Source organism: Cydia fagiglandana, chromosome Z, assembly GCF_963556715.1.
Source record: "Cydia fagiglandana chromosome Z, ilCydFagi1.1, whole genome shotgun sequence".
Lineage (NCBI taxonomy): Eukaryota > Metazoa > Arthropoda > Insecta > Lepidoptera > Tortricidae > Cydia > Cydia fagiglandana.
This window is the reverse complement of record NC_085959.1, coordinates 955,863-982,047: the sequence shown is the minus strand read 5'-3', so window position 1 is coordinate 982,047 and position 26,185 is coordinate 955,863. Positions and strand designations below refer to the sequence as shown.

General features: G+C 38.7%; 1 protein-coding gene across 1 annotated transcript in view; it reads left to right on the top strand.

The window, feature by feature from the left end:
- LOC134678974 (importin-7) overlaps positions 1 to 26,185 on the top strand; it is a 103,207-nt gene that overhangs the window by 23,335 nt on the left and 53,687 nt on the right. The window contains exons 3-7 of the mRNA XM_063537733.1: positions 10,683 to 10,867; positions 19,956 to 20,129; positions 20,904 to 21,049; positions 21,304 to 21,945; positions 24,102 to 24,263. Coding sequence (XP_063393803.1) covers positions 10,683 to 10,867; positions 19,956 to 20,129; positions 20,904 to 21,049; positions 21,304 to 21,945; positions 24,102 to 24,263 — 1,309 coding nt within the window. The remainder of the gene's footprint in view (positions 1 to 10,682; positions 10,868 to 19,955; positions 20,130 to 20,903; positions 21,050 to 21,303; positions 21,946 to 24,101; positions 24,264 to 26,185) is intronic.

Here is a 26,185-nt window from a genome sequence, read left to right as displayed (position 1 = left end):
CCAGTTCTGATGATGGGATCCATGAGGAATCGAGGGAACTCCTCAAATCTTAAAGGCATAGTATATAATTTTTTATACTTTCATCATAAAATCAAGCATTTACATTAAAAACTGTCGCATTTGATGAAGTGGACCTGCTGATGATGATCAGAACAGACCTCTTCAACGACGCATAGTACACCTATGGGGTTGTGCACAAATCACGCGAGGTGTTTTCGGCTACTTTTTGCCCCCCCTCGCCCTTGGTGATATTTGGTGAGGTTTTTGGCTACCCTCACCTCCACACAACCTCACGTATATTTCTTTTAATTTTTTTCATTCCAATCATCCAACCTAATTTTAAGATAAATAGTACTGTTTATGGAAAATCTTGTTTATTTTTCTATTTTCGTTAAATAGACTCGCTATTTTGAAGTGAAGAGTGAAGATTTATGTTTAACGAAACCGAGAAAAAGTATATATTGATGTGGTAGGTGTTTTTTTTTGGATTCCGTACCCAAAGGGTAAAACGGGACCCTATTACTAAGACTTCGCTGTCCGTTCGTCCGTCCGTCCGTCCGTCCGTCCGTCTGTCCGTCTGTCTGTCACCAGGCTGTATCTCAAGAACCGTGATAGCTAGACAGTTGAAATTTTCACAGATGATGTATTTCTGTTGCCGCTATAACAACAAATACTAAAAACAGAATAAAATAAAGATTTAAGTCGGGCTCCCATACAGCAAACGTGATTTTTGACCAAAGTTAAGCAACGTCGGGCGTGGTCAGTACTTGGATGGGTGACCGTTTTCTTTTTGCATTTTTTTCCGTTTTTTTTTTGCTTTATGGTACGGAACCCTACGTGCGCGAGTCCGACTCGCACTTGCCCGGTTTTTTAGTTTAGTTCACTGTAGAAAAATACACGTGAGGTTTCCTTATACCCCCCTCCCCCAACTTAATCTATCGTGATTTTTACGTGACCCCCCCTCCCCTTATCGAACCTCGCGTGATTTGTGTACAAGCCCTATGGTGATTTCGAATTTCGGTTTTGACCGTTAAGTGGGTTAGGTTAGGTTTGAACTGCGATCCTCACAGAACCGAACAAAAGTGGGTTAGGTTAGAACTGCGAGCCTTACAGAAACGAAATGCTACTAGAAAAGTGGGTTTGATTAGGTTCTGAACTGCAATCCTCACAGAACCGAACTGCTATCAGAGAAGTGGGTTAGGTTAGGCTAGAACTACGACCCTTACAGAAACGAAATGCTACTAGAAAAGTGGGTGGTTTTACCTCCTTTTCTACATAGTGCACCATCTACCATAATCTTTCACAGCGCCCCGACGTCGGTTTTTTATTTCTTAAAAATTATAATGGAACGAAATTTGCTATTTGCGAAACGAAACTTTCTTTTAGATCTTGTGAAATCGTTCAGCAATTGTCTGAAACCTTTTCAACTTTTGTACAGCTTCTCTTTCGAAACTCTTTCCATTTCAAGATTTATTATTCCACATCTATTTTTGGGGACTTGAAAGTAAGTATACCTATAGGATTTCACTTCAATAACTTTTATAAAGTTTCCCTTTGCAAACAATCTATATTTAACGCTTAGCTAATTGTATAAGATTTAAGTCATGTATTTTTAGTCACTCTAGGTCTCCCATTTTCAAGCACTAACGGCTCGGCCACGACATTGAGCGACTTGCGACGGCGGCAGCGATAACCATAGGTTGGAGCGAGACACAGCGCTCGGACCCTTCGTTCCCACCTGTGGTTATCCCGCCGTCGCAAGTCGCTCAATGTCGTGGCCGAGCCGTAGCAGTGCATGAGTAGCGATAGCGATATAGGCCAAGCAATAACAGAAAGTATATGGGGAAAGGCTTATTATTAACCGGGCAACTAAAATAATAAACAGGAACCTTCATTTGGCATATAATAATATAATTTGGCTGTGCATTAATATTTTAGCGCCAAAACAAATATATTATCCTCAAATATAAGCATCATCATCATCATCATCTCAGCCATAAGACGTCCACTGCTGAACATAGGCCTCCCCCTTGGAATTCTATACATGCCGGTTGGAAGCGACCCGCATCCAGCGTCTTCCAGCGACCTTAACAAGGTCGTCTGTCCATCTTGTGGGTGGACGTCCTACGCTGCGCTTGCTAGTCCGTCATATAAGCATCATATTTACAAAAACTGGCAGCAAAATCAAGCCACCAAAAAATTATAGGGAACTTAAAGTGATAGGTTGGCGACTAAAATAATAAATTGGCAACTAATATTGTAAAGCGATCGTAAAATTTAGTTGTCATCTAGTTGTTCACACCTAAGTCATCAACTATAGTCATAACTGAGCATGTCGTTTCAGCTAGGTAATATTTTAACACGAAAGCAGTTAAATTTAATGAATATTGGTCACTTTTTACACAAAACACCTCAAATTAATTTACTAATACGTAATGGTCAGTATACTTATAGTCGAAATTTCTAATCATGAAACGCCTAATGGCCATTATACCATTAGAGCTTAATTTTTTTAATTACTAATATCAATAGTTACCACTGTGTTCTGCTAGAGTCAACAGATAGGTGCGACGACGAGCAAAGCGAGGGGGAGCGTGTTAGGTTGACCGTGTAGTGACCAAACAAAAGTTTAGTGCAAAGAGGCATTTAGTGTTCCGTACGGCTACCATCAGTTTGGCATTGACATAAACGATATCGTGAACGTCGACATCGTTACATTTTACACAGGTTGTTTGCCTGTTTTTAGGATACCGTATTCAACTACCCTATAGGAACCCTTATAGTTTTTACTACATATTTAATATATTATTAATTCTGAGACAAATTTGTTTGTAGTGGCTGAAAAAACTTTCAACAACACATGTGTCGCTTAACTTCGAACTCGGGTAAATCCATTCGACCCTCTCAGCAAATATGTACCCTATTACCTTTTTAACCGACTTCCAAATCCCAAAGGAGGAGGTTATCAATTCGGTTGTATGTTTTTTTTTATTTTATTTTTTATTTTTTTATGTTTGTTACTCCATATCTCCGTCATTACTGGACCGATTTTGAAAATTATTTTTTTGATTGCATGTATATGCATACAGATTGGTCCTGTTTTTGTCAAAATCCAGTTCTGATGATGGGATCCATGACGAATCGACGGAACTCCTCAAATCTTAAAGGCATACATATGGTGATTTTTGTGTTTTTATCAACAAATCAAGCATATACATTCAAAAACGTGACATTTGATGAAGTGGAACTGCTGATGATGATCAGAACGGAACTCTTCAACGACGCATAGTTCACCTTTGGCGATTTGTCCTCTTCGTTATGTTTGTTAAGCAAGTTAAGTTTTTAAGCCACAATTTTATCAAGCTTGAGTTCTGATGAGGGGATCCATGAGAAATCGAGGGAACTCCTCAAATTTTAAAGGCATGCGTATAGAGATTTTTGTATTTTCATCAGAAAATCAAGCATTTTCATTAAAATTGTCGCATTTGATGAAGTGGAACTGCTGATGATGATCAGAACGGAACTCTTCAACGACGCATAGTTCACGTTTGGCGATTTGTCCTCTTCGTTATGTTTGTTAAGCAAGTTTAGTTTTTAAGCCACATTTCTGTCAAGCTCGAGTTCTGATGATGGGATCCATAAGGAATCGAGGGAACTCCTCAAATCTTAAAGGCATACGTATAGAATTTTTTGTATTTTCATCATAAAATCAAGCATTTACATTAAAAACTGTCGCATTTGATGAAGTGGAACTGCTGATGATGATCAGAACAGAACTCTTCAACGACGCATAGTACATGTTTGGTGATTTCGAATTTCGATTTTGACTTGGACTGGGACCCGGACTCATACCCGGATCCGGTTCGGACCCGGACTCGGACTCGGACCCGGACCCGGACTCGGACCCGGACTCGGACCCGGACTTGGACCGGGACTCGGACCCGGACTCTGACTCAGAGACCCGGACCTTGACCCGGAAAACCACTATGATACCTAAACTAAATAAACCACTATGATTACCTACCATAAAATGTGGGTATGATGATGCCAAACCCCTCCCGCTCAAACTCCCGTACACCGCACCGCATGCGCCGTTAAGTGGGTTAGGTTAGGTTTGAACTGCGATCCTCACAGAACCGAACAAAAGTGGGTTAGGTTTGGTTAGAACTGCGAGTCTTACAGAAACGAAATGCTACTAGAAAAGTGGGTTTGATTAGGTTCGAACTGCGATCCTCACAGAACCGAACTGCTATCAGAGAAGTGGGTTAGGTTAGGCTAGATAACTACGACCCTTACGGAAACGAAATGCTACTAGAAAGTAGGTACTGGTTTTACCTCCTTTTCTACATAGTGCACCATCTACCATAATCTTTCACCGGGCCCCATAGAAGTCGGTTTTTTTTCTTAAAAATTATCTAATACTAAAATCGCATAATCTGACAGATGGATTTACCCGAGTTTGAAGTTAAGCGACTCACATGTAAATATGGGACTCACATATAAATAACGCTTGCACTGCGAGTGCTATCAAAATCGCTGCAGACTTTTCTTGGTCTAACTCTAATTATATAAACTCGGACTGAGTTTAGTATCAATCGAACGTTTAGTCTATATAAACTAAGTCATTTAAGTGAATGGGTTTTGTTTTTGAATTTTATTTAACAGATTATCGTGGATTATTTATATCCTTTTCCCTAAATTACGCCTTCGCATCGCACTTAGTCACTTATCTTATACTATTGTTCTGTGTTTAAGTACTAACATCCTAGGCGCTTCGGGCCTTAGGCACTACGCGGAGCTCGGCCTTCGGGTTTCTTATTTAGAAACTATTACTATTGTTCTGTGTTAAAGCACTAACATCCTGGGCGCTTCGGGCCTTCGGCCCTACGCGAAGCTCGGCTTTCGGCCTTCGCATTTGCTGTCTACACTACGTTTCGTCAACCATAGCGGCTGTGTCCCTGATACATACACATTTTTTTTAGTAATATTCCGAATTCCATATTTAGGTACCGTCTTGGGTCGTCCCATTCGTTTTTCGTCAAGTTCTTAAATTAGTCCTATTTTGCTTTCGTCACTCAATCTACATCGAAAGCCACCACGTATAAATAACACTTGCACTGCGTGTGCTATCAAAATCGAATCGCTGCAGACTTTTCTTGATCTAACTTAAAGTTTTTATAATGTAAGTACTTCTAATGCAATATAAACCTCATTAATAAGTTATTTAGTATTATTACTCTATTTAAGCTGACAAAAAAAATAAGTTACGAGTCAGTTATTAATATTTTCTGCACGTCTTGAATTTTGGCCGAGGAAACGTGTTGTTCAAAGAATTTAAAAAAGAAAATCTTTGCGATTACTGTATTTAAAAGAGAAAATATTTTAGTAGAACTGGGATTCATGATTACCAAACATTAACTGACATTTTTGTCTCTGCGCTGGCTGTAAGGTTGACGAAATATAAAGTTAGCCGATCTCTCAAACAAGTTTGAACAAGATCGGCTTACTTTAAATATTTCGTCAACTTTACCTTTGTTTCCAAAAACTGTGGATTTTGTCTCTATACGCCTTACTAACTATATGTGTCCTATTGTGAAAAAAAAACACAACGACAGTGAAGAACGGAATTCTTAATTTGAATTTTTCTGATTTTTGAGATACTTAGTCCATTGGTTGGAAAGTCCGTTCGAAATTTAAACTTATTTGCAATATAATAAGGTTGTATTTTGTAGATCTCTCTCATACTTATAGTAGGCTATTCAGATAAAATTAAATATCCCACAAAAATAAGCAAGCAGAATTCAACTTTGTATCAAAGACATGAGTCATAAATTTCAATGCCAAAGTTTTAACTAAGGATCTTTGTCGCTAAAACTACTGCCTAATATGAAATGACCAGTGTAAGCATCAGTTAGCTAGCCCTAAGCAACCAAAGATCAGGCTGCAGTTGAAAAACTAATAAAGATAAAGTTAAGCTGATAATTTTCCCGCCGTCTCCATGCTTCTTTAAGTTGGGTATTGACTGGTCAGCTGCCTGTTAGCTATAGTTTTCGCGAAAATCGCCAGGACAAAGGTGAAATTTTTTATATGAAAACTTGCAACTTTAAATGCATTTTTTATCGAAACTATTGTACTCTAAAATGAAGTCAAAATCAGTCCATCGACTCAATTTTTTGCAAGCTTTCTAATGGTACCCCACACGATTCTTACAAATAAAAAAAAATTCAGCCTACTCCTCTGAACCCCCTAAATTTCCCCCTTAAATAAGAAATAAGCAGTTTTGACTTATTTACAATATGAGTGGTGGTAATTGCTATAACTGTTCCAAATTTTAGGTATCTACGTCAAACGGTCTCTGAGAAAAACGCATTTAACTGATTTGCAAGACCGAAGTGATCCCATAAGTGTTCCGTGAACAAAGTTTTGTACGGAACACTAAAAAGTTTTGTACGGAACACTAAAAACCGAAAAATGAGACCTATCCCCCTCTTCCCCCCCAGCACCGGGGCTACGGCCGGGGACTTTTGATATGTTCACCTCCTACTAGTCCAAACAAAGTTACGGAGTCAAAAATTGTGTTCCTGGCATTTCCCTCTACAACATTTTTTGAGCATTCATTCCCTGACCTAATAGCCGAGCGCTGCGCCGCGTATATAGTGTTCTTAGTATTACTCACGACAGTTTCATATTTAACTTTCAATTTTGTACTGTCCGGTGTAAATGAAGTTTATTTTATTTCGATTCCACATCTATTTCTGGGGACTTAAGTATATGGGATTTCGGTTGCCATAATGGAAATACACGCGGTAATCCTGTCAGTATTTAACAACATATAAACAGCGTTTATAAATAATTTAATAGTTACATATCTAAAGGTAAATAGTCATATGCCTTATGGGAATATAGTTCAGAGCCGGAAACCGCTACCAACTTTTAGTATGTTGTTGGGCATGGCATTGGGTCTCCAAAACTGCCGGGAGACGGCGGCGCCGGCCATCTACTTCAGCGGAATGACGTCATCAAAATGACTCCCGCTTCGTTGCGAATATTGCATACTGCACCCAAATTATGCATAGCACATACACGTGTGGGGTATTAAATGAAAGCCAATTAAATATACTATATTTTGTTTATACAAAGTGTATCAAAATATGCAACACTTTAAGAGAAATTTACAAAATAATAAAAATCATGTAAAAAAATATTCGATTATTTGGGTTTTACAACCAAACCAAAAGTCGGACGATAAAGCAATGTACTACAACATTAAAGATGTCTGCTCAAGCCATACACTGATATCAATAAAATCAAAATTGGACGAAATATGTGGAAATTATGCATCAAAATGTAGATATTCGCCCATACAAAGGCATAAAAGTTAAAAAAAACAAAATTGGTCATTTTCAGGATAATCCGCATAAGCTTCTAGTATGTTATTAGCAATATGACCTGGAGTCTAAAACTGCCGGGAGACCATCGCTGTTGTTCCTCAGTTACAAATAATGACGTCATATAAATAATCACTGCCGAATTTCTTAAAATGTAAATTATAGCTATACCACGAGTCTCACATACACGTGAGTTACATGTAACGAAAGGTTATTAAATGTATTATGATTCACCTAAACATTGTTTGTAAAAAAAATTTACGGTTTCAGAGCTAGAAACAACGAAATACCACTTTTTATGGAAAAAGTAGATATGTATCAATTTTATAGCTAAACTAAAACCGTCAAAAAAATTTTGCGTATAACATTTGAAAAACTTGTTATTCAACTATATATCACAATTTAAATTTTACATTTCCGACAAAAACTGTGGAAGTTGTGGAAAAAAAACTAAAGCGCCCCAACAATTCTACCTTAATGCGCTCATATTATGCAAAGAATAGTTCTATTTATCGAGTATTAAATGAATGAACATTACATAAAATAAAATACATGAAAACGACATTTTCAAATGGAACCTTAATTAAAAAAATAATAATTTAGTTGATAAGTAAGCAAAATACTGTTTCTTTAAGTACCTAATCTCCTCCTTTCAAAGTCGGTTAAAATGTGGCTTTTGTGACCATTATTAGAGAAATGTAAAGTTACATGCCAGTAAGTAGATACATGCCTAATACAAAATGCCTTATCGAGGTAAATGCCCTATCAGTTCACTTAATGCGATACATAATTATATATTTAAGCCTCGATTAGCCTTGTACATACATACATCACTGGCTCAGTGACCCAAAGCAAAGAGGATCTTGGCCTCTGGCACTCACTCACAAGAGCGTCACTCTGCCCTATTCTGCGCCACTTCGCGCCAGTTGGGTATTCTTATAAAAGTGGAATCTTGAGTGGTGCAAGGGTTTCAAGGCTGAGCTGAGAAGGCTGGCAGAATTTTCCCTCTGATCCTCCGAAATACAGGTCACCCCTCTGATCATTCGAAGCCTCCATAAGGCATCTTGCTAACTCATCGAGGCGACGCCCGCTAGGCCTGCTAACATCTACGGCCTGAGAGTTTCAACGTTAGTTGCCAAGCCACGCCAGGCCATAATAGTAAAGGTCTAATTATTGAATTTTTATTTTTTTTCCGACTACGGCAGAATTTGCTATCTATGCGTGCATGTGTAGGTACCGTTTGTATGAAACTACTGAACTGATTTTGATAAATGAGGTGTCAATTTATTTGTCTTTGTAGCCGAGGTCACAAAAGCTACATTTTAACCGACTTTGAAAGGAGGAGATTAGGTACTTAAAGAAACAGTATTTTGCTTACTTATGAAGTAAATTATTATTTTTTTAATTATGGTTCCATTCGAAAATGTCGTTTTCATGTATTTTATGTAATTTAATACTCGATAAATAGAACTATTCTTTGCATAATATGAGCGCATTAAGGTAGAATTGTTGGGGCGCTTTAGTTTTTTTTCCACAACTTCCACAGTTTTTGTCGGAAATGTAAAATTTAAATTGTGATATATAGTTGAATAACAAGTTTTTCAAATGTTATACGCAAAATGTTTTTGACGGTTTTAGTTTAGCTATAAAATTGATACATATCTACTTTTTCCATAAAAAGTGGTATTTCGTTGTTTCTAGCTCTGAAACCGTACATTTTTTTTACAAACAATGTTTAGGTGAATCATAATACATTTAATAACCTTTCGTTACATGTAACTCACGTGTATGTGAGACTCGTGGTATATCTATAATTTACATTTTACGAAATTCGGCAGTGATTATTTATATGACGTCATTATTTGTAACTGAGGAACAACAGCGATGGTCTCCCGGCAGTTTTAGACTCCAGGTCATATTGGCAATAACATACTAGAAGCTTATGCGGATTATCCTGAAAATGACCAATTTTGATTTTTTTAACTTTTATGCATTTGTATGGGCGAATATCTACATTTTGATGCATAATTTCCACATATTTGGTCCAATTTTGATTTTATTGATATCAGTGTATGGCTTGAGAAGTCATCTTTAATGTTGTAGTACATTGCTTTATCGTCCGACTTTTGGTTTGGTTGTAAAACCCAAATAATTGAATATTTTTTTACGTAATTTTTATTATTTTGTAAATTTCTCTTAAACTGTTGCATATTATGATACACTTTGTATAAATAAAATATAGTTTATTTAATTGGCTTTCATTTAATACCCCACACGTGTATGTGCTATGCATAATTTGGGTGCAGTATGCAATATTCGCAACGAAGAGGGAGTCATTTTGACGACGTCATTCCGCTGAAGTAGATGGCCGGCGCCGTCGTCTCTCGGCAGTTTTGGAGACCCAATGCCATGCCTAACAACATACTAAAAGTTGGTAGCGGTTTCCGGCTCTGAACTATCTCTGCGACCGTTTCCCATAAGGCATGGCACTAAAAGTAACATGTTGGTGAAGGTACATATTTCAATCAACCCGTAGAATAACTTTGTCATATAAATTACTTCCAACGTAATGAAACGGATGAACCGATTTCGATATAACCTATCTAAGGGCCTGTGCAGAAAACCTGCTTATAAATAAAAAAAAAAACAGTTTTTTTTAAACATACTGGTACATAAGTCCGACTCACGCTTGACTGCACATTTCTAATAGGTTTTTCTTTAATTTATAGGTAACTATTTTGTGTATTTTTTTTTTAAATTTCAACCCAGTAGTTTCGGAGATAAAGGGGGCGGGGAGTGGTCATTGTTTGGCTATATTCTTAAATAACTTCGAACCTATGTATTTTAAAATTATAAATATACATACAAACATGAACGCTGAACACAATACACTCTTTTTGTTTGGGCAGATGTGTAAAAAAAACATGTCCATCTTTGGGTCGCTAATTTACATATGTGTACCAAATTTCAACTTAATTGGTCCAGTAGTTTCCGAGAAAATAGGCTGTGACAGACGGACAGACAGACAGACGCACGAGTGATCCTATAAGGGTTCCGTTCTTTCCATTTGAGATACGGAACCCTAAAAATGTGATACTGGCGCAAGAAATTCTGCGGGACTTATTTTTCAAAACCGAGGCCGAAATAGGCCACCCGATATAAAGTAGTGTGACTATTTAAAAGCTCAAATCCAAATTTTATAAAAAATAATTTTATTTGTTCCCTAGTTTAAAAAAATATTATACAGCCAAAAATCTGCAATATTGCATACTAACATGACCAATTATTCCCCAGTACATACTCCCCCTGGATCTCATCACCAAAGAGGTGTTCACCAAGTGGATGGAGGTCCTCCGAAAGGTCATGGAGCAGCCGGTACCCGAGCACACCCTCCAGGTCGACGAGGATGAACGGCTAGAGCTGCCGTGGTGGAAGTGCAAGAAGTGGGCCGTGCATACCCTCTACAGGCTGTTTGAGAGGTGAGATCCTACTTCTGATGTCAAGAGGTCGGATAAGCTTGCTCCCAGGAGTCCCAGGTGTTATCTGATGATGGTATCCTGGAGAAATCAAATGTTATAGACCAAAGCAGCATTTGTGGAGGTGGATCTACTGAGGAAACCATTAAATGATAATGATAGCATGTTAAACTGCTTTTTCTACTTCAGCACTTAATTTGTCAATTGCCTGATGATACTAACAAAGAATCATGGAGATAATGGTTTCAAACAAATATATAATGTTAATATGATTTGTACGGATGGATGTTTTAATAAATAAAATAGAATATTGATTACATGTGTTTATTGGTCAAACACAACTTACAGACTAACTCGATACATGATTGATACATAGCTTATATAATAAGTACATAAGTACACATACACCACACGCCCCCTCTGCATGTAAAATAAAAAAAAGTATTTAAGCTTTTTTTTTATGAATAGTATAGTTTAGTTCTATTTTTGTGCAGAGTGTTTTGTCTATTTCTGTTATCTAGAATTATTACATTGGGTTCAATGTCCTTAACTACTTTAAATGGACCTAAATATAAGGGGTCCAGTTTGCTAGAACGAGCTTCGTTTTTAACCAACACTAAATCGCCTTCTGTATACTTTACAGTGTGTACATAAGTGTCGTAACGAGCTTTTCTTAGCTCCTTACTTTTACATATATTATTCTTAGCATCTAGGTGCGACTTTTGTAACCTATATTTTAATTCATACGGGTAATCGTTATGGTTGTACAAAGGATCTAATGTATCTGTCAAATTGGTCGGTAACGGTATATTACACATTTTTCCAAAAACAAGTTCAAATGGGCTGTATTTGGTTTCGGTATGAACAGTAGTATTGAAAGCAAAACACCAGTAGGGTAACCATGTACTCCAATTTTGTGCCGAGTTATCTGTTTGAATGCGTATAAAGGAAATTAGATTTTTATGACTATTTTCTAGTGCACCTATTGTTTGATGATGATAAGCAGTTGACGTTAAATGTGTAATTTTTAACAGTTTACATACTTCTTGCATCGTAGATGAAATGAATTCTGTGCCGCGGTCGGTAACGATTTCACTGGGTATGCCGTAGCGTAAAATAAAGTTGTTTACAAACGCAGTAGCGACGGCTACCGTGTCCTTTGTAGCGAGTGGGTACGCTTCGACATACTTGGTAAGATCGCACTGCAATGTTAAAATATAACTATACTCGTAATTATTGTAATCCTTACCTAATGGCCCAACTAAATCTAAAAATATTCTACTGAAGGCTGACTTACCTGTGTCAGTTATTGTCATTGGTTCTCTTATATATTTACTATGTTTCTGTTTTTGACATGAGTCACATCTTTTTACGAAATCCGTGACGTCTTTCTCCATACCATGCCAAAAAAATCGTCGTTTAATGTTATTTAACATACGCCTAATGCCTGCATGTCCACTAGTAGGTAACATGTGGTAGTCATTTAGTATGACACGAATTGTGTCCCTATCGGTAATTCTTTTAATTCCTCTTAAAATATGTAACCGCGGTCCGGTCCATCTAGGTAATTTATTAATAGAACGCGTTAACGCTTGAACATTTTCTTTATTATTTTCATTATTCTCTTTATTCATTTATCGTCTTAGGATAGGTATTTTTATAATATGAATATAAAAGTAAAATATAAAACCACTTACAAAACAATAAAAATACATATATATAAACACATTATAAAAAACCTAACCTAGGGTGCCGCCAGCAGCGGGGCAAGGCCCAAGCTACCGGTGGTCAGGGCTGCAGAGAGAGGAACCGACGTACTATCCGCGCCGTGTCCAAGATCACCGCCTTCTGCATCTGTCCCTTGATCCAACCACCTAGCGAGAGTCTCTCGAGATGTTGGTCGAGACTCTTCGCTATTAAACCGTTATTTTCATTTATTATTACATATACGTCATTTACATTTATATTTTCACAGAATGAACTCAACGCCCTCGCAAAGGCAGCTCGTGCGCAATGCGATCGGGATGTTGGTTTGACGTAAATTAATGAATTTGTTTCTACTAATGCGAATTCTTCGCTCTCTTTAGTTACGTGTTGTTCTAATGTTTTGATTTCCGTATCATGTATATTCATTAAAAGTTCCGTGTAACTGTTAGGAGCTTTTAGCATATCGACCACTCGCGGTTGACAAGTCCAGTCGGTAGTGGCTGGTGGTTGATTTACGGGAGATATTTTGTCAGTTTCATTCTTGTTTATTTTTTTACGCTGTGCCCTAGTTAATACTGCTACGATGTTCTCGTGCATTCCTTTTAATTCATCACTACTAATTTTTATACGAGATAATGCATCGGCTGCCACATTGTCTGCCCCTTTTACATATTCTACGTCAAAGTCGTATTCTTCTAGTAACAGCCTGAATTTCATTAAGCGGCTAGTTGGATTAGCCATGTTAAATAAATATACCAAGGGTTTATGATCTGTTTCGATTGTAAATTTTTTACCGTAGAGGTACGGTCTAAAATACTTCACTGACCAGACAATCGCCAAAAGTTCTTTGTCTATAGTTGGGTAATTAATTTCGGCTTTATTGAGGGTGCGACTGGCATATGCTACGGGTCTATTGTCACTGTTGTTTAGTACAGCACCTAAGGCATAACCGCTCGCATCTGTTTTCAATATAAAAGTATTGTTTTCGTCAAAATTTGGGTACTGAAGAATGGGTGGAGTAACTAATAATTGTTTAATCTTGTTAAAGGCTGCATTACACTCATTCGTCCAATTAAAAAGTACATTTTTATGGCAAAGCATTGTTAATGGTAAAGTGATTTCTGCAAATGATGGGATAAACTTTCTATAATAATTTGCAAACGCAACAAATCTACGCACCTCGTCGGCATTTTCTGGAATAGTGTAGTTTTCTATTGCTTTCGTTTTTTCCGGGTCAGGTTTGATTCCGTCTGATGACACTATGTGTCCTAAATATAATAATTCTTTCTTTAAAAAGTTGCATTTCACGGGGTTTAATTTAAGATTAACTTTTCGAAGCCGAGAGAATATATCTAGTAGGTTTATATTGTGACTTTGTAAATTTCGGCCGAAACAAATTAAGTCATCTAAATATACTAGGCATTTTTCATGATTTAAACCTGCCATCGCTATTGTCATTGCCCTGGAAAAACAACTGGGGGATATCTTCAATCCTTGCGGTAATCTGGTTAACTGAAAGTGCCCCGAATGTGTTGAAAACGCTGTTAATTTCCTGCTATTAGGATCTAAATTTAATTGATAGTATCCTTGGCTAAGATCAAGATGTGTGAAATACGTGGCTCCTGAAAGTGAGTCCAAAATATCCGTAATATTAGGTAGTGGGAATTTGTCATCTAAAATTCGGTCATTAAGTTTCCTGAAATCAATTACTAATCGCCATTTTATTAAATCAGAGCTTGACTTTTTGGGAACTAATAGAACGGGACTAGACCATTCGCTGCTTGACGGTTCGATAATGTTGTCTGCTAACATTTCTTCAACTTTCCTATCTATTTCGTCTCTGTGAATTCGTGGCAAGCGGTACGGTTTAACATAAACAGGAACGCAGTCGGATTTTAAAGTAATTTTGGGTTCATAAATATTTGAAGTTGATAACTTATCATCAGGTAAATGGAATAAATCAGAATACTTGGCACAAATGTTTTGGATGGAATGTCTTTCCTCCTTATTTAAATGAGTCAAATTTAGTAATGAAAGTACTTTACGAACGCGTTCGCTATCAATGTTTTCGCATTTTTCAAAGTTGCAAATGTTATACTCATCCAAAGTAGCTATTTCGAGACTAAAATGACTTAATTGTACTGCGTCCTCCCGGGTGTTAAGTATTTGTATGGGAATTTTACCATTCGTGGGTCTACTAATGCTTCCCGCTATAAATACACCCTTGCATAATTCTTTAGAACCTATTATGCAATCATCGGTGAAGTTTGTCGATATTAATATTATTTTTTCGCAGCGTGGAGGTATAAGTAAAGTGTCGACACAGTTATCGTCGTCGCTACCTGGTTTTCTTGAACAAATTGGTAATTTAAATGTCATATTTAAGTTTGCCTTAAATAATGATAAAATATCAGATTGATAATCTATATGACACGTATATTTTTTTAAGAAATCTCGACCAATTAATCCATGTGTCCCACATGGCAAATCTTTTATGACAGTTAACTTATGCATAAACTCCTCACCATCTATGAAAAAGCTGAGATAAACATATCCCTCGGTGTCGATATAGCCTCCAAGTCCATTTACGCGAATGCTATTTTTGGTAATCGGAATGCCGAGTTCAATGATTGTGTCATAATTTACTGCGCACAGCGACGACCCCGTATCTAGAAGCCATGTATAAGTAATACCATTAATTGGTAATTATATGTAATCGCTACTGTCACACGAAAATATGTTATTCACGAAAAAATTCTGAAGCATTTTCTTGCACGGAATTATTTGTAGTCTCGCCTAAAGTAGGCGGATTGTTATCTTCGATATAATTCACGGCAGGCTGCCTATAATTACCGCGATAGATGCCACGCGAGTAGCGATTGCCTCGGTACACGTGTCCTCGATAGTGCAGACGCCCGCGGCTGCCGGTACTATTTGTCGCACTCGAATCATTTCGAGTTATGTGTGAGTAGGCGTACCCTGGTTGACCCCTACTTATTTGATTGTGCCATGTGTTCCTGCCGCGGCCTGTAAATGGACGGGTGTAGTACTCACCTGGTGGTCTTCCTCGGGCTCCCAAAAACATCTCCTCCTGTGGCTGCGCCCGTGAAGTTGACAACTCTTCGTCCTTGGCAGCTCTTATGGTGTCCTTTAGGGATGTGTAGTCGCGAGCTGTTAATATGAGACTTAAATTACGTGATCTCAGGCCGTCAGCGAAGCATCTAATGCACCAAAAAATGGCCCAATCTCAGTATAAACATTAGGATTAGTAATATGTCCAATAAAATAAGAGTGCTAAGTTCTCCAATCGGCCATTTTGACTGAAACACCAATCAGAAGCGAGCCAAGCCGTGACGTCATCAATCCATGACATATTATTTCTTAGAGCAGCATAGACAACCTCATTGACCGTAATCCATACGTCTGACGTCCTCAGTAGTTTGGAGGTTCAAAAAAAAATCCTTCACATATAAAGTAAATATTTATTTGTTATTATATAAATATAATGCTACATAATACTATATTTTACTAAAAAACTGTTTGACTATTTGGATGAATGGAACTATCATTGCCATGTTGGCTGTCGTAAACAGAAAAACAGTTCATCAAACCCATACTTGTGGGGTATCTATGGATAGGTCTTCAAAAATGAGGATTACTAATATGTTGCATAAAATTTATTGTCATATTTTACTTTTGCGTAGCAACCCTTGGCAGAATCATCATTTCGCAGATTTACTTTTTGCATAAGTTTCATGGCATACTGTTGTTTCGCACAATTTTGTAAAGCTGAATAATGCAATGGCGTAATCAATTTGAAGAATAATCCTACAATCGAATAATTATTTTGCCGCAAATTGCGTCGCATAATATTTACTTGGCATACTGTCTTTTCGCACAACTTCCTTAATACGCTTCAACATATTTGGCATAGTGTTGATGAGAATAATATTTTCCTTACCCTTCTTCACCAATGAACACCTACTCCAACAGTTCCTATTGAGCAGACGTCACAGTTCTAACCTAACCTAACCTACACTTCTGGAAGCAATTACTTTTGTGTAGAGGTCGCAGTTCTAACCTAACCTAACCTACAGTTCTGGAAGCAGTTTCTTTTGTGTAGGGGTCGCAGTCCCAACCTAACCTAACCTACACTTCTGGAAGCAGTTCCTTTTATATACTTAGGGGTCGCAGTTCTAACCTAACCTACAGTTCTGGAAGCAGTACCTTTTGTGTACCTAGGGGTCGCAGTTCTAACCTAACCTACAGTTCTGGAAGCAGTTTCTTTTGAGTAGGGGTCGTAGTTCTAACCTAACCTACAGTTCTGGAAGCAGTTCCTTTTGTGTAGGGGTCGCAGTTCTAACCTAACCTGACCTACACTGCTGCAAGCAATTCTTTCTAACCTAACCTACAGTTCTGGAAGCAGTTCCTTTTGTGTAGGGGTCACAGTTCTAACCCTAACCTAACCTACAGTTCTGGCAACAGCTCCTTTTGTGTAGGGGTCACAGTTCTAACCTAACCTAACCTATCCTACACTTCTCGAAGCAGTTCCTTTTGTGTAGGGATCGCAATTCTTACCGTACCTAACCTACAGTTCTGGCAGCTATTCCTTTTATGTAGGGGTCGCAGTTCTAACCTAACCTGTAGTTCTGGCAGCAATTATTTTTATGTAGGGGTCGCAGTTCTAACCTGACCTACAGTTTTGGAAGCAGTTTCTTTTGTGTAGGGGTCGCAGTTCTAACCTAACCTAACCTACACTTCTGGATGCAATTCCTTTCGTGTAGGGGTCACAGTTCTAACCCTAACCTAACCTACAGGTCTGGCGACAATTTCTTTTGTGTAGGGGTCGCAGTTCTAACCTAACCTAACCTACACTTCTGGAAGCAATTCCTTTCGTGTAGGGGTCACAGTTCTAACCCTAACCTAACCTAACCTACAGGTCTGGCAACAATTTCTTTTGTGTAGGGGTCGCAGTTCTAACCTAATCTAACCTGTTGCTCTGGCAGCAATTCCTGTTGTGTAGGTTCAGTCAGTGACATGAGTATTATGGGCTAACAATTTCGGCAGAACTTTTATTCTGCTGTATAACATTCTGCGTAATTCAAGTTTGCAATAATTATGAGCAATATGCCATAAGAAATTCGGTGGAATGTAATTTATGCTACATACAATTCGGCGTATGTAAAATCGACAATATTAGTATTTTGCTATTCAAAATTCTGCCAAATGAATGTTATGCGATATGACAATTATGCTAATTATACAATTATGCAAAAGTATCATTCGGTTAAAAATGTTTCTGTGAAACCTGCTATGCGAAGTGTATTTCGGACAATCGATATTATGCAAGACAAAGGGAAGCCGTTTTTATGTTTTGAGCTGTTAAACATAGGTTTGAATAGGTTCACATCATAGCCTTTCTTTGGCAAAACATGTTTGGCTATAGTTAATAACGCGAAAAATCAAAATCAAAATAGTTTATTGATACGGTGAACATGATTAAACAAGGTTAGGTAAACTTATTAGGCAAGTCGTAGTCTTGCCAATATCGCTGTATTGAATTAGTTTTACGCCTATCATTTAAACGTTGCGATCAAGAACATGGAATTCATATAAAAAAATTTTATTCTGACATTAAGGATTGGTATGTTTTCTATGGAAATAGGTTAGCGTTGACTTCTTAAACCAATTTTCACTTTTTAAACGCTCGGTAGCGTTTATTACAGAATGACCCTAATGTCATAACAGCATTTTTCTAACAAATAAAACTTTTAACTTATCTCTAAAAGTTGCGGCGCATTTTAAATTTTATAATCTGTAGGCATCTTGTTAAACAATCTGAACGCTTGAACTCTGGCGCTGTGTTCTACAACCTCCAGTCTCGGAGCTAATTTTGGAGTCAAGTTCTTAGTCCTAGAGGCACCCCGTAACACCTTTCGGATTCCGTTTCATAACGATTGCGATGCTTGATAACAACCGTTAAAAGAACTAAGTAGTATGTAGAGGTACAGTAAGTATTTTCAGACTCTTGAAGTGTTCTCTACAACTTCCCCATGGAGGAAGCCAAGTGATAGCACGTATAGCATCTTTTTGGGCCACGAAAGCGCGATTTATGTTGTATGTGTAGCTGTTGCCCCAAAGTTTTATACTGTAGCGGAGTTTGGATTCTACAAGAGCAAAGTACACCATCCTAAGTTGTTCCACAGTCAATTCATCCCTAAGGCTGCGAATAGCATAACAAGCAGAACTAATTGAGTTTTCAATACTGTTTAATTCATCCTTCCAGTTCAATAGTGCATCTAAGTGAATACCCAATATTTTTGTGCTATCCATGGGTTGAATGAGGTTGAATGAGGCCATTTATATACACTCTTAGAGTCTCCTTATTTCTAGCTGTAGTTTTAAATAGCATAGCATAAGTCTTTGAGTTGTTTAATATGAAACTATTTGCCTGTAGCCATGTTTGACATGGTGTTGGCGCTAAATTGACCTTAACGATAACGTTTAGATTATCAATAGTTGGGCTCGACAAGACTGCACTCGTGTCGTCAGCAATAGTTGGGCTCGACAAGACTGCACTCGTGTCGTCAGCAATAGTTGGGCTCGACAAGACTGCACTCGTGTCGTCAGCAATAGTTGGGCTCGACAAGACTGCACTCGTGTCGTCAGCAATAGTTGGGCTCGACAAGACTGCACTCGTGTCGTCAGCAATAGTTGGGCTCGACAAGACTGCACTCGTGTCGTCAGCAATAGTTGGGCTCGACAAGACTGCACTCGTGTCGTCAGCAATAGTTGGGCTCGACAAGACTGCACTCGTGTCGTCAGCAATAGTTGGGCTCGACAAGACTGCACTCGTGTCGTCAGCAATAGTTGGGCTCGACAAGACTGCACTCGTGTCGTCAGCAATAGTTGGGCTCGACAAGACTGCACTCGTGTCGTCAGCAATAGTTGGGCTCGACAAGACTGCACTCGTGTCGTCAGCAATAGTTGGGCTCGACAAGACTGCACTCGTGTCGTCAGCAATAGTTGGGCTCGACAAGACTGCACTCGTGTCGTCAGCAATAGTTGGGCTCGACAAGACTGCACTCGTGTCGTCAGGAAAACTCACCAATTTTAATCCTGGAATTTCTTTACTAAGGCCCACTTGCACCATTCCACTAACCCGGGGTTAAGCGGTTAAACTGTTAACCTAGTGTCAAATTGTATGGCTAACCATGGCAACTCCTGGTTTAACCGGTTAACCCCGGGTTAGTGGAATGGTGCAAGTGCAGCGCGGCGCGTGTAGGGACTGCACATGCGTAGGCCTTATGAGGTAGTGCAACACTCGTATAATGTATGTAAATAGCATTTCCCCGTCGTTAAATGAAAGTGAATTTGCCCGCAGATACGGCAGCCCCGTGAACACGCGTAAAGAGTACGTGCAGTTCGCGGAGTGGTACCTGACGACCTTCACCGGCGGCATCCTCGACGTGCTGCTGCGCGTGCTGGACCAGCACCGCAACAAGATATACGTGTCCCCCAGGGTGCTGCAGCAGACCATCAGCTACATCGACCACTGGTACCTACTGCCCGCTCTATAAACTAGACATTTTAAACTTTCCACTAAATTATAATTATAACAGGGCTATAGAGTGCGTTAACCTAACCATGAGTTCCGTAAATGACAGTTGATACTGTTGATATAAAGAATGTTAAGGAAAATGTATGGAGTAATTGTACAGTGCCTCTACCGGTCACCTAAAGGTCAACTGATGGTAGAGGTAAAGAACCCATAGCTGGTGCATCACGTTACCTTCACCGAAACACGCAACAAAATCAACCAAGCCCTTTTTAAATGTTTTAATACACAATCAGAAAACCCTCCATAAATACATAATTATACTTATTGTCTCCGTTCCTTCGTCTCCGTAAGCGTAATAAACCCTAAGGTTGTTTCGCCAGTGCGTCTTGGCTGCGAATATAGACCGCAATACGATATGAGCTGTATGATAAAACAACGCAACATCATTAACTTTTTCGACGCCGTGTCAAACACAAAAGCTGTCACTCGGACGCCACGTCACCGAAGTGTCAAAACTGAAATTAAACTTTATGCATATGCACGTAGGTCTATGTTGCTCTGTGGTCGGTGACCGATTAATCCGTCTTTGGCGTTGGACCTGCTGTGCGGATATATCGGTCATTGGCGTCCAAAAGGTTAAGCCAGGGGATACAGTAGGGTCAGGGGATGTCTAATGGTCGCTACGCTCGTCTGTTCCAAGTTAAAGTACAGTCAATATCAAAAGATCGCCATCGCATATTTATGCTGTTTAACAAAATACTTGTTTGTCAGCGTGTCGCACTCGCACTCATGGAAGATCCTGAAGCCGAACATGTTCGAGATAATCAAGGACGTACTGTTCCCGCTCATGTCCTACTCCGAGGCCGACGAGGACCTCTGGAACACGGACCCGCACGAGTACATACGAATCAAATTCGGTGAGTTGATAATATTCTCCAAAGTTACCAAAACGCTGCCGATTCGCCGGATTTACTTTAATGCGTCACAAATTCATAATCTGACTAAACGAGAATCCAAGGAAACAAGAATCTGGCGAAGCAGGAACTTATCGACCTTATTCACCGACAAAATACAAAATGGGTAATCAATACGACGTTTATCTGTTTCTTTTCTTCTATATCTAAGAGCTTTAAAATGATAAGATAAGATAAATTTCAATAAATTGTTGTAGACATATTCGAAGACTTCGTGTCGCCCATAATCGCCGCCCAAACCCTCCTCATATCCTGCTGCAAGAAGCGGAAAGAGATGCTCGAACGTACCATGCAGCTCTGCATGCAGGTCCTCACCAGCCAGAACGGAGAGTACAGCCCCAGGCAGCGGGATGGGGCCCTCCACATGGTCGGAACACTCAGCGACTTACTCATGAAAAAGAAATTCTACAAGGAAGAAATAGACTCTCTTCTCAGCCAATATGTGTTCCCTGAATACAGCAATCCTCTCGGTTACATGAGAGCCCGGGCCTGCTGGGTGCTGCACTGCTTCGCCACCGTTCGCTTCAAGAGCGAACCACTCCTAGTTGAAGCCGTCCGCTTGACCGTCAACGCTTTACTCAACGACACTGACTTACCGGTCAAAGTAGAAGCTGCTATCGCATTACAAACTCTACTCGGATCACAAGAGAAAGTCCACAAGTTACTAGAGCCTCAAGTGAAAGCGGTCACGACAGAACTTCTAAAAGTTATCCGAGAAACTGAGAATGACAACATAGCCAGCGTCTTACAGAAGATTGTACCGCTGTACACCGAGCAACTGATGCCCATGGCCTACGAGATCACTGAGCATCTGGCGACAACCTTCCGGAAAGTCATAGGTAAGTTAACAGTACTCAATCACATCAGGGACAAACACTACATCGTTTACACACTAACACACCATGATTTCCGGCTGTCACTTGCGATGGTCCATACTCCATATGTCAGTACATTTTTACTTGGTGCAGCTGCCACCATAGAGAAATATAGAAAGAATAGAGTCCTAACTCCATACATCAGTTTTGGTACCAAAACGACTATTATTTTCCCAGTCGACATCTAGCATCGAGTAGCGGAATTATCAGTACCGCTACTTGATAAATACTAGAATTATATAGTGTCGTGACGCTGTCGACTACAAAACTAATAGTCGTTTCGTAAAACTGATGTATGGAGTGAGCACTAAAAATATACGAGTATATTTTTGTCTATGGTGTCACTTAAAATGGTAGACATTTGTTTTTTTTTTTTTATTATGCATGGGTTTACTCATGGCCACAGACTAGCCGAGGCGTAGACGTGGCCTACGATGGAGCGAGCTCGCCCAGAAGGTGCCTGTTCACTCTTGATTTGAAGGTTGCCGGGTTATAAGAGCACGGAAATATAGACGCCGGCAAGGAATTCCATGTTTAGAAGTTTAGCACATTAATTTATTTAAGTAACAAAAATACGGTAAAGACATATACATATGTATTAGGGTGGTATTCCACCTTGTGTATTTGCGTCTCACATTTTGCTTAGTGAGAGAGTAAGACGCAATGTACATTGGAGCAAGAAATTGACAGGTGGAATACCAACCTTAGTTATATCATTCTTGAATTATTTTTTAAATTGTATCCATCCAAAAGACACTTTAGTGAGGGTGTTAAGTGCAAGAACCTTTTTTTTCTTGATTAAATCACGAAACTTGGCACAACTGTGGCCCTAGTGAATAAGAGTACAAGTCTCACGCAGCTTAGGAGTAAAAGGGCATAGGTGTTACTTGGAACTTATACCCATTTACAACCGCGCTGCCCGAGACATGTACCTTTATTCACTAGGGACACAGTTGTTCCTTATATCAAAACAAGCCGATTTAGATCGGTAGCCCACACTCCCATAGGAGCCCCTCTGGGGCCCGAGAGGGGGGGTCAAAACACCGCTCCGCCCGGCTTCATTCTAAAAATTTTAACAGGCCCCGTTTAGCTAATAAGTCATATTTAGTATCAATTTCGGATAAATCAATAACGTAGAATTCATTTCTGGTATAAAAAATTTGCAATTTGTAATTTTTTTTATACTCAAATCTAATTTTTAAAGTGTAATTTTTGTTTTTTATTGTTAAAATTAAAGTGCCTGGTTTTACTACATACAAAAAATATGACGATAACGCCTATTTAATACAGATTATAAAACCATAACTTACTTACCCTTTTTAAAAGGAAATTGCATAAAAAAACTTCGCGTCTCTGGAGAGTCTGGAGACCGATTGAATGTATTGTTTATTGTTGTAGAATCTATAAAGATAGAAAAGCGTACAAATATTTTTTTAATGTGTTGTTCAGTGAAAAAAGGGACCTAGGAAAAAATTATCACAGAGCCTCGCGTTTGTGTAGAAGCATACTATTTAGTTAGGGCCAACCACTCCATGGTTCCTGTTCTCAATTAATAAGAAGTTCTCGGGCCCCAGAGGGGGGGCTCCTGTGGGCTACCGATCTAAATCGGCTTGTTTTGATATAAGGAACAACTGTGCCAAGTTGAAACATATTAATAATAAATGAGTACTTATTTTCCGGTGTAAAATTAAGATCTTACTGTCGATAAAATGCACATTTACCAAGCTACCTATTTCAAATAGATATCTAAGTATAGGTACATTTGTCGTAAATTAATAAACACTACATGTTTAATTAAAGTAATTCAATAGTACCTACGTAGCTTGTAACTATCGTAAAAATTGTCAGTGCGGCGCGCGGTGACGTGCGTGCGTGATCGCGTGTGGCAACCAACCCAACTGGCTTGCTTTTCTAACGTGAACGGGAGCAGAGTCGTAGGTATAAATCCGAGCTCACGCGGAGAGTTCCATAGGCCGGCTTGAAGGAACTGTCATAGTGACCATCATTCGGCGCGAGTATTCTGTAGAGCGGTCACCACGATACAGGCCTAGCCTAGGCCTAGTGTGAAACCTAGTGTATGTTATTGTATCTTTCTTTTAATAAACTTTGTATTATTATAGAGACAGACTCGGGAACGGATGAGAAGGCCATCACAGCTATGGGGCTGCTGAACACCATGGAGACGGTGCTGAACGTGATGGAGGATAACCCGGAGATCATGGCGCAACTCGAGAAGACTGTGCTCACTGTGGTGGGGCACATCTTGCACAATAATATTATCGGTCAGTTCCAAATCAGTTACAGCCTCCGTTAGTAAAGCGAGGCTTAGTATGTGCGATGGCGTCCATGGTATAGGTATTATAGGACTTAAAATAACAAAACCTCCGTGAGACACAGACTTTAAATATATTAAGAGAGAGTGAGAGTCGAGCGTTTTTCGACTTAAAATACGTGAGTGACCCGTTATTAATATATTTAATATATATATATATATATATATATATATATATATATATATATATATATATATATATATATATATATATATATATATAAGGGGAGAGGCCTTTGCCCAGCAGTGGGACACTCAAATAGGCTATTAAAATATATATTTATATATATATATACAAGCCTCAACTCTGCAATCTAAACCCAAGAGTTACGTAGTACAACTAATTTTTACGTAACGTAACGACTGCCATTTGACCTTCCAATTCAGAGCCCTATTAAGGTCGCCTCCAAAATCTCGGGAACTAAATTGACATGAGTTTGACAAATAAAATACCAGGATTAGAAAAGTAAAAATACTCACGAGTATATGTCGATAAGTAAGATATTGCACTTACTACCCATGTGATAATTGTTTAGGGGTCACAAACGATTTCGATTTATATGAATGTGACGAGAAAAGTGCCTGATTCGATTGTAAGATTGTGACGTTACCGATCAAATCAGGAGGTGCGGATGCGAAATTGACAAATTTTAATATTAGTATGCATGTTTAGGGGCAAGTTGTTTATTTCAACTATTACAAGAGCTCGGTTGTCGACATAAATCTAAAATTGGTGATTTAATTTTTTACATGTGGCCCGTAGATGAGATTGATCCATAATTATTTAAATTCTGACCTAATTGTCAACTTGAATGTCCAGTTTAGGGACTGGTCTTTACAATCGAAGCAATAGGGATCACCAAGAAGATTTAATATTGGCGTCCACACCACACAAATTAAATGAAAAATTAATCACATTGTACGAAATATTTCCCCGTCTGACGGCTGACCTTATTTGTATTTTGAGCCAAAATCACTGTTTCTATGTTATCACCTAACTTGTTATTCTAACTGTAACTTTTCCTAACAAATAAATAAAATAAGATATTTATTTATTTCCAATATGTTTATCAAATATCCTTGTCTCTATTACTATGAAAGGGGTCATCCATTAATTACATCACACGTTTAGGGGGAGGGAGGGGGTCAAGAAAATGTGACATATTGTGACATGGGGGAGGGGGGAGACACAAACTTTGTGACGTCACTTTAACTTCATCCGTAACCGAAAATTTATTTAATTTATTTTATTCGCTGTACATTTAAATAACAAATTTTTAAAACGATGATCGTTTTTATTCGTTTAATTTTCTTTCCTAAGCAGTTTAGGGTTATAAAATTACTAATATTTATATCGTCAAAAATATTTTGATAAAATATTAATAATACTTAATTCGATTTGGCGATTTCGTAGAAAAAATGTGACGTCACACTAGGGGGGAGGGGTTTGCCAAATGTGACCAAGTGTGACAAGGAGGGGGGGAGGGGTCAAAAAACCTAGAAATTCGTGTGACGTAATTAATGGATGACCCCAAATTGCACAATTTTCGAAATACCAAATAACAAAAACTTGTCGGCGCGCTTAATAGAGGCTTCTGGTGACCAGAGGGCTGGCCACTATTTCGCCCAGCGTATTAGCATCGCTATACAGCGGGGAAATACGGCCAGCCTTCTGGGCACCTTGCCCGTTGACGGCGATCTGGGGCAATTTTTTTATCTATAGTTTTGTAAGTTTTATTATGTTTGTTTATTTCTTTCTTTGTTTTTATCAATAAATGCAGCTTCATTAAAGATACATTAACTAACCGCGCAACAGTAGCGCCCCTAGCGGTGAATTCTCGCGATAATCTCTAAGTCAAACTTTTTTGAAAA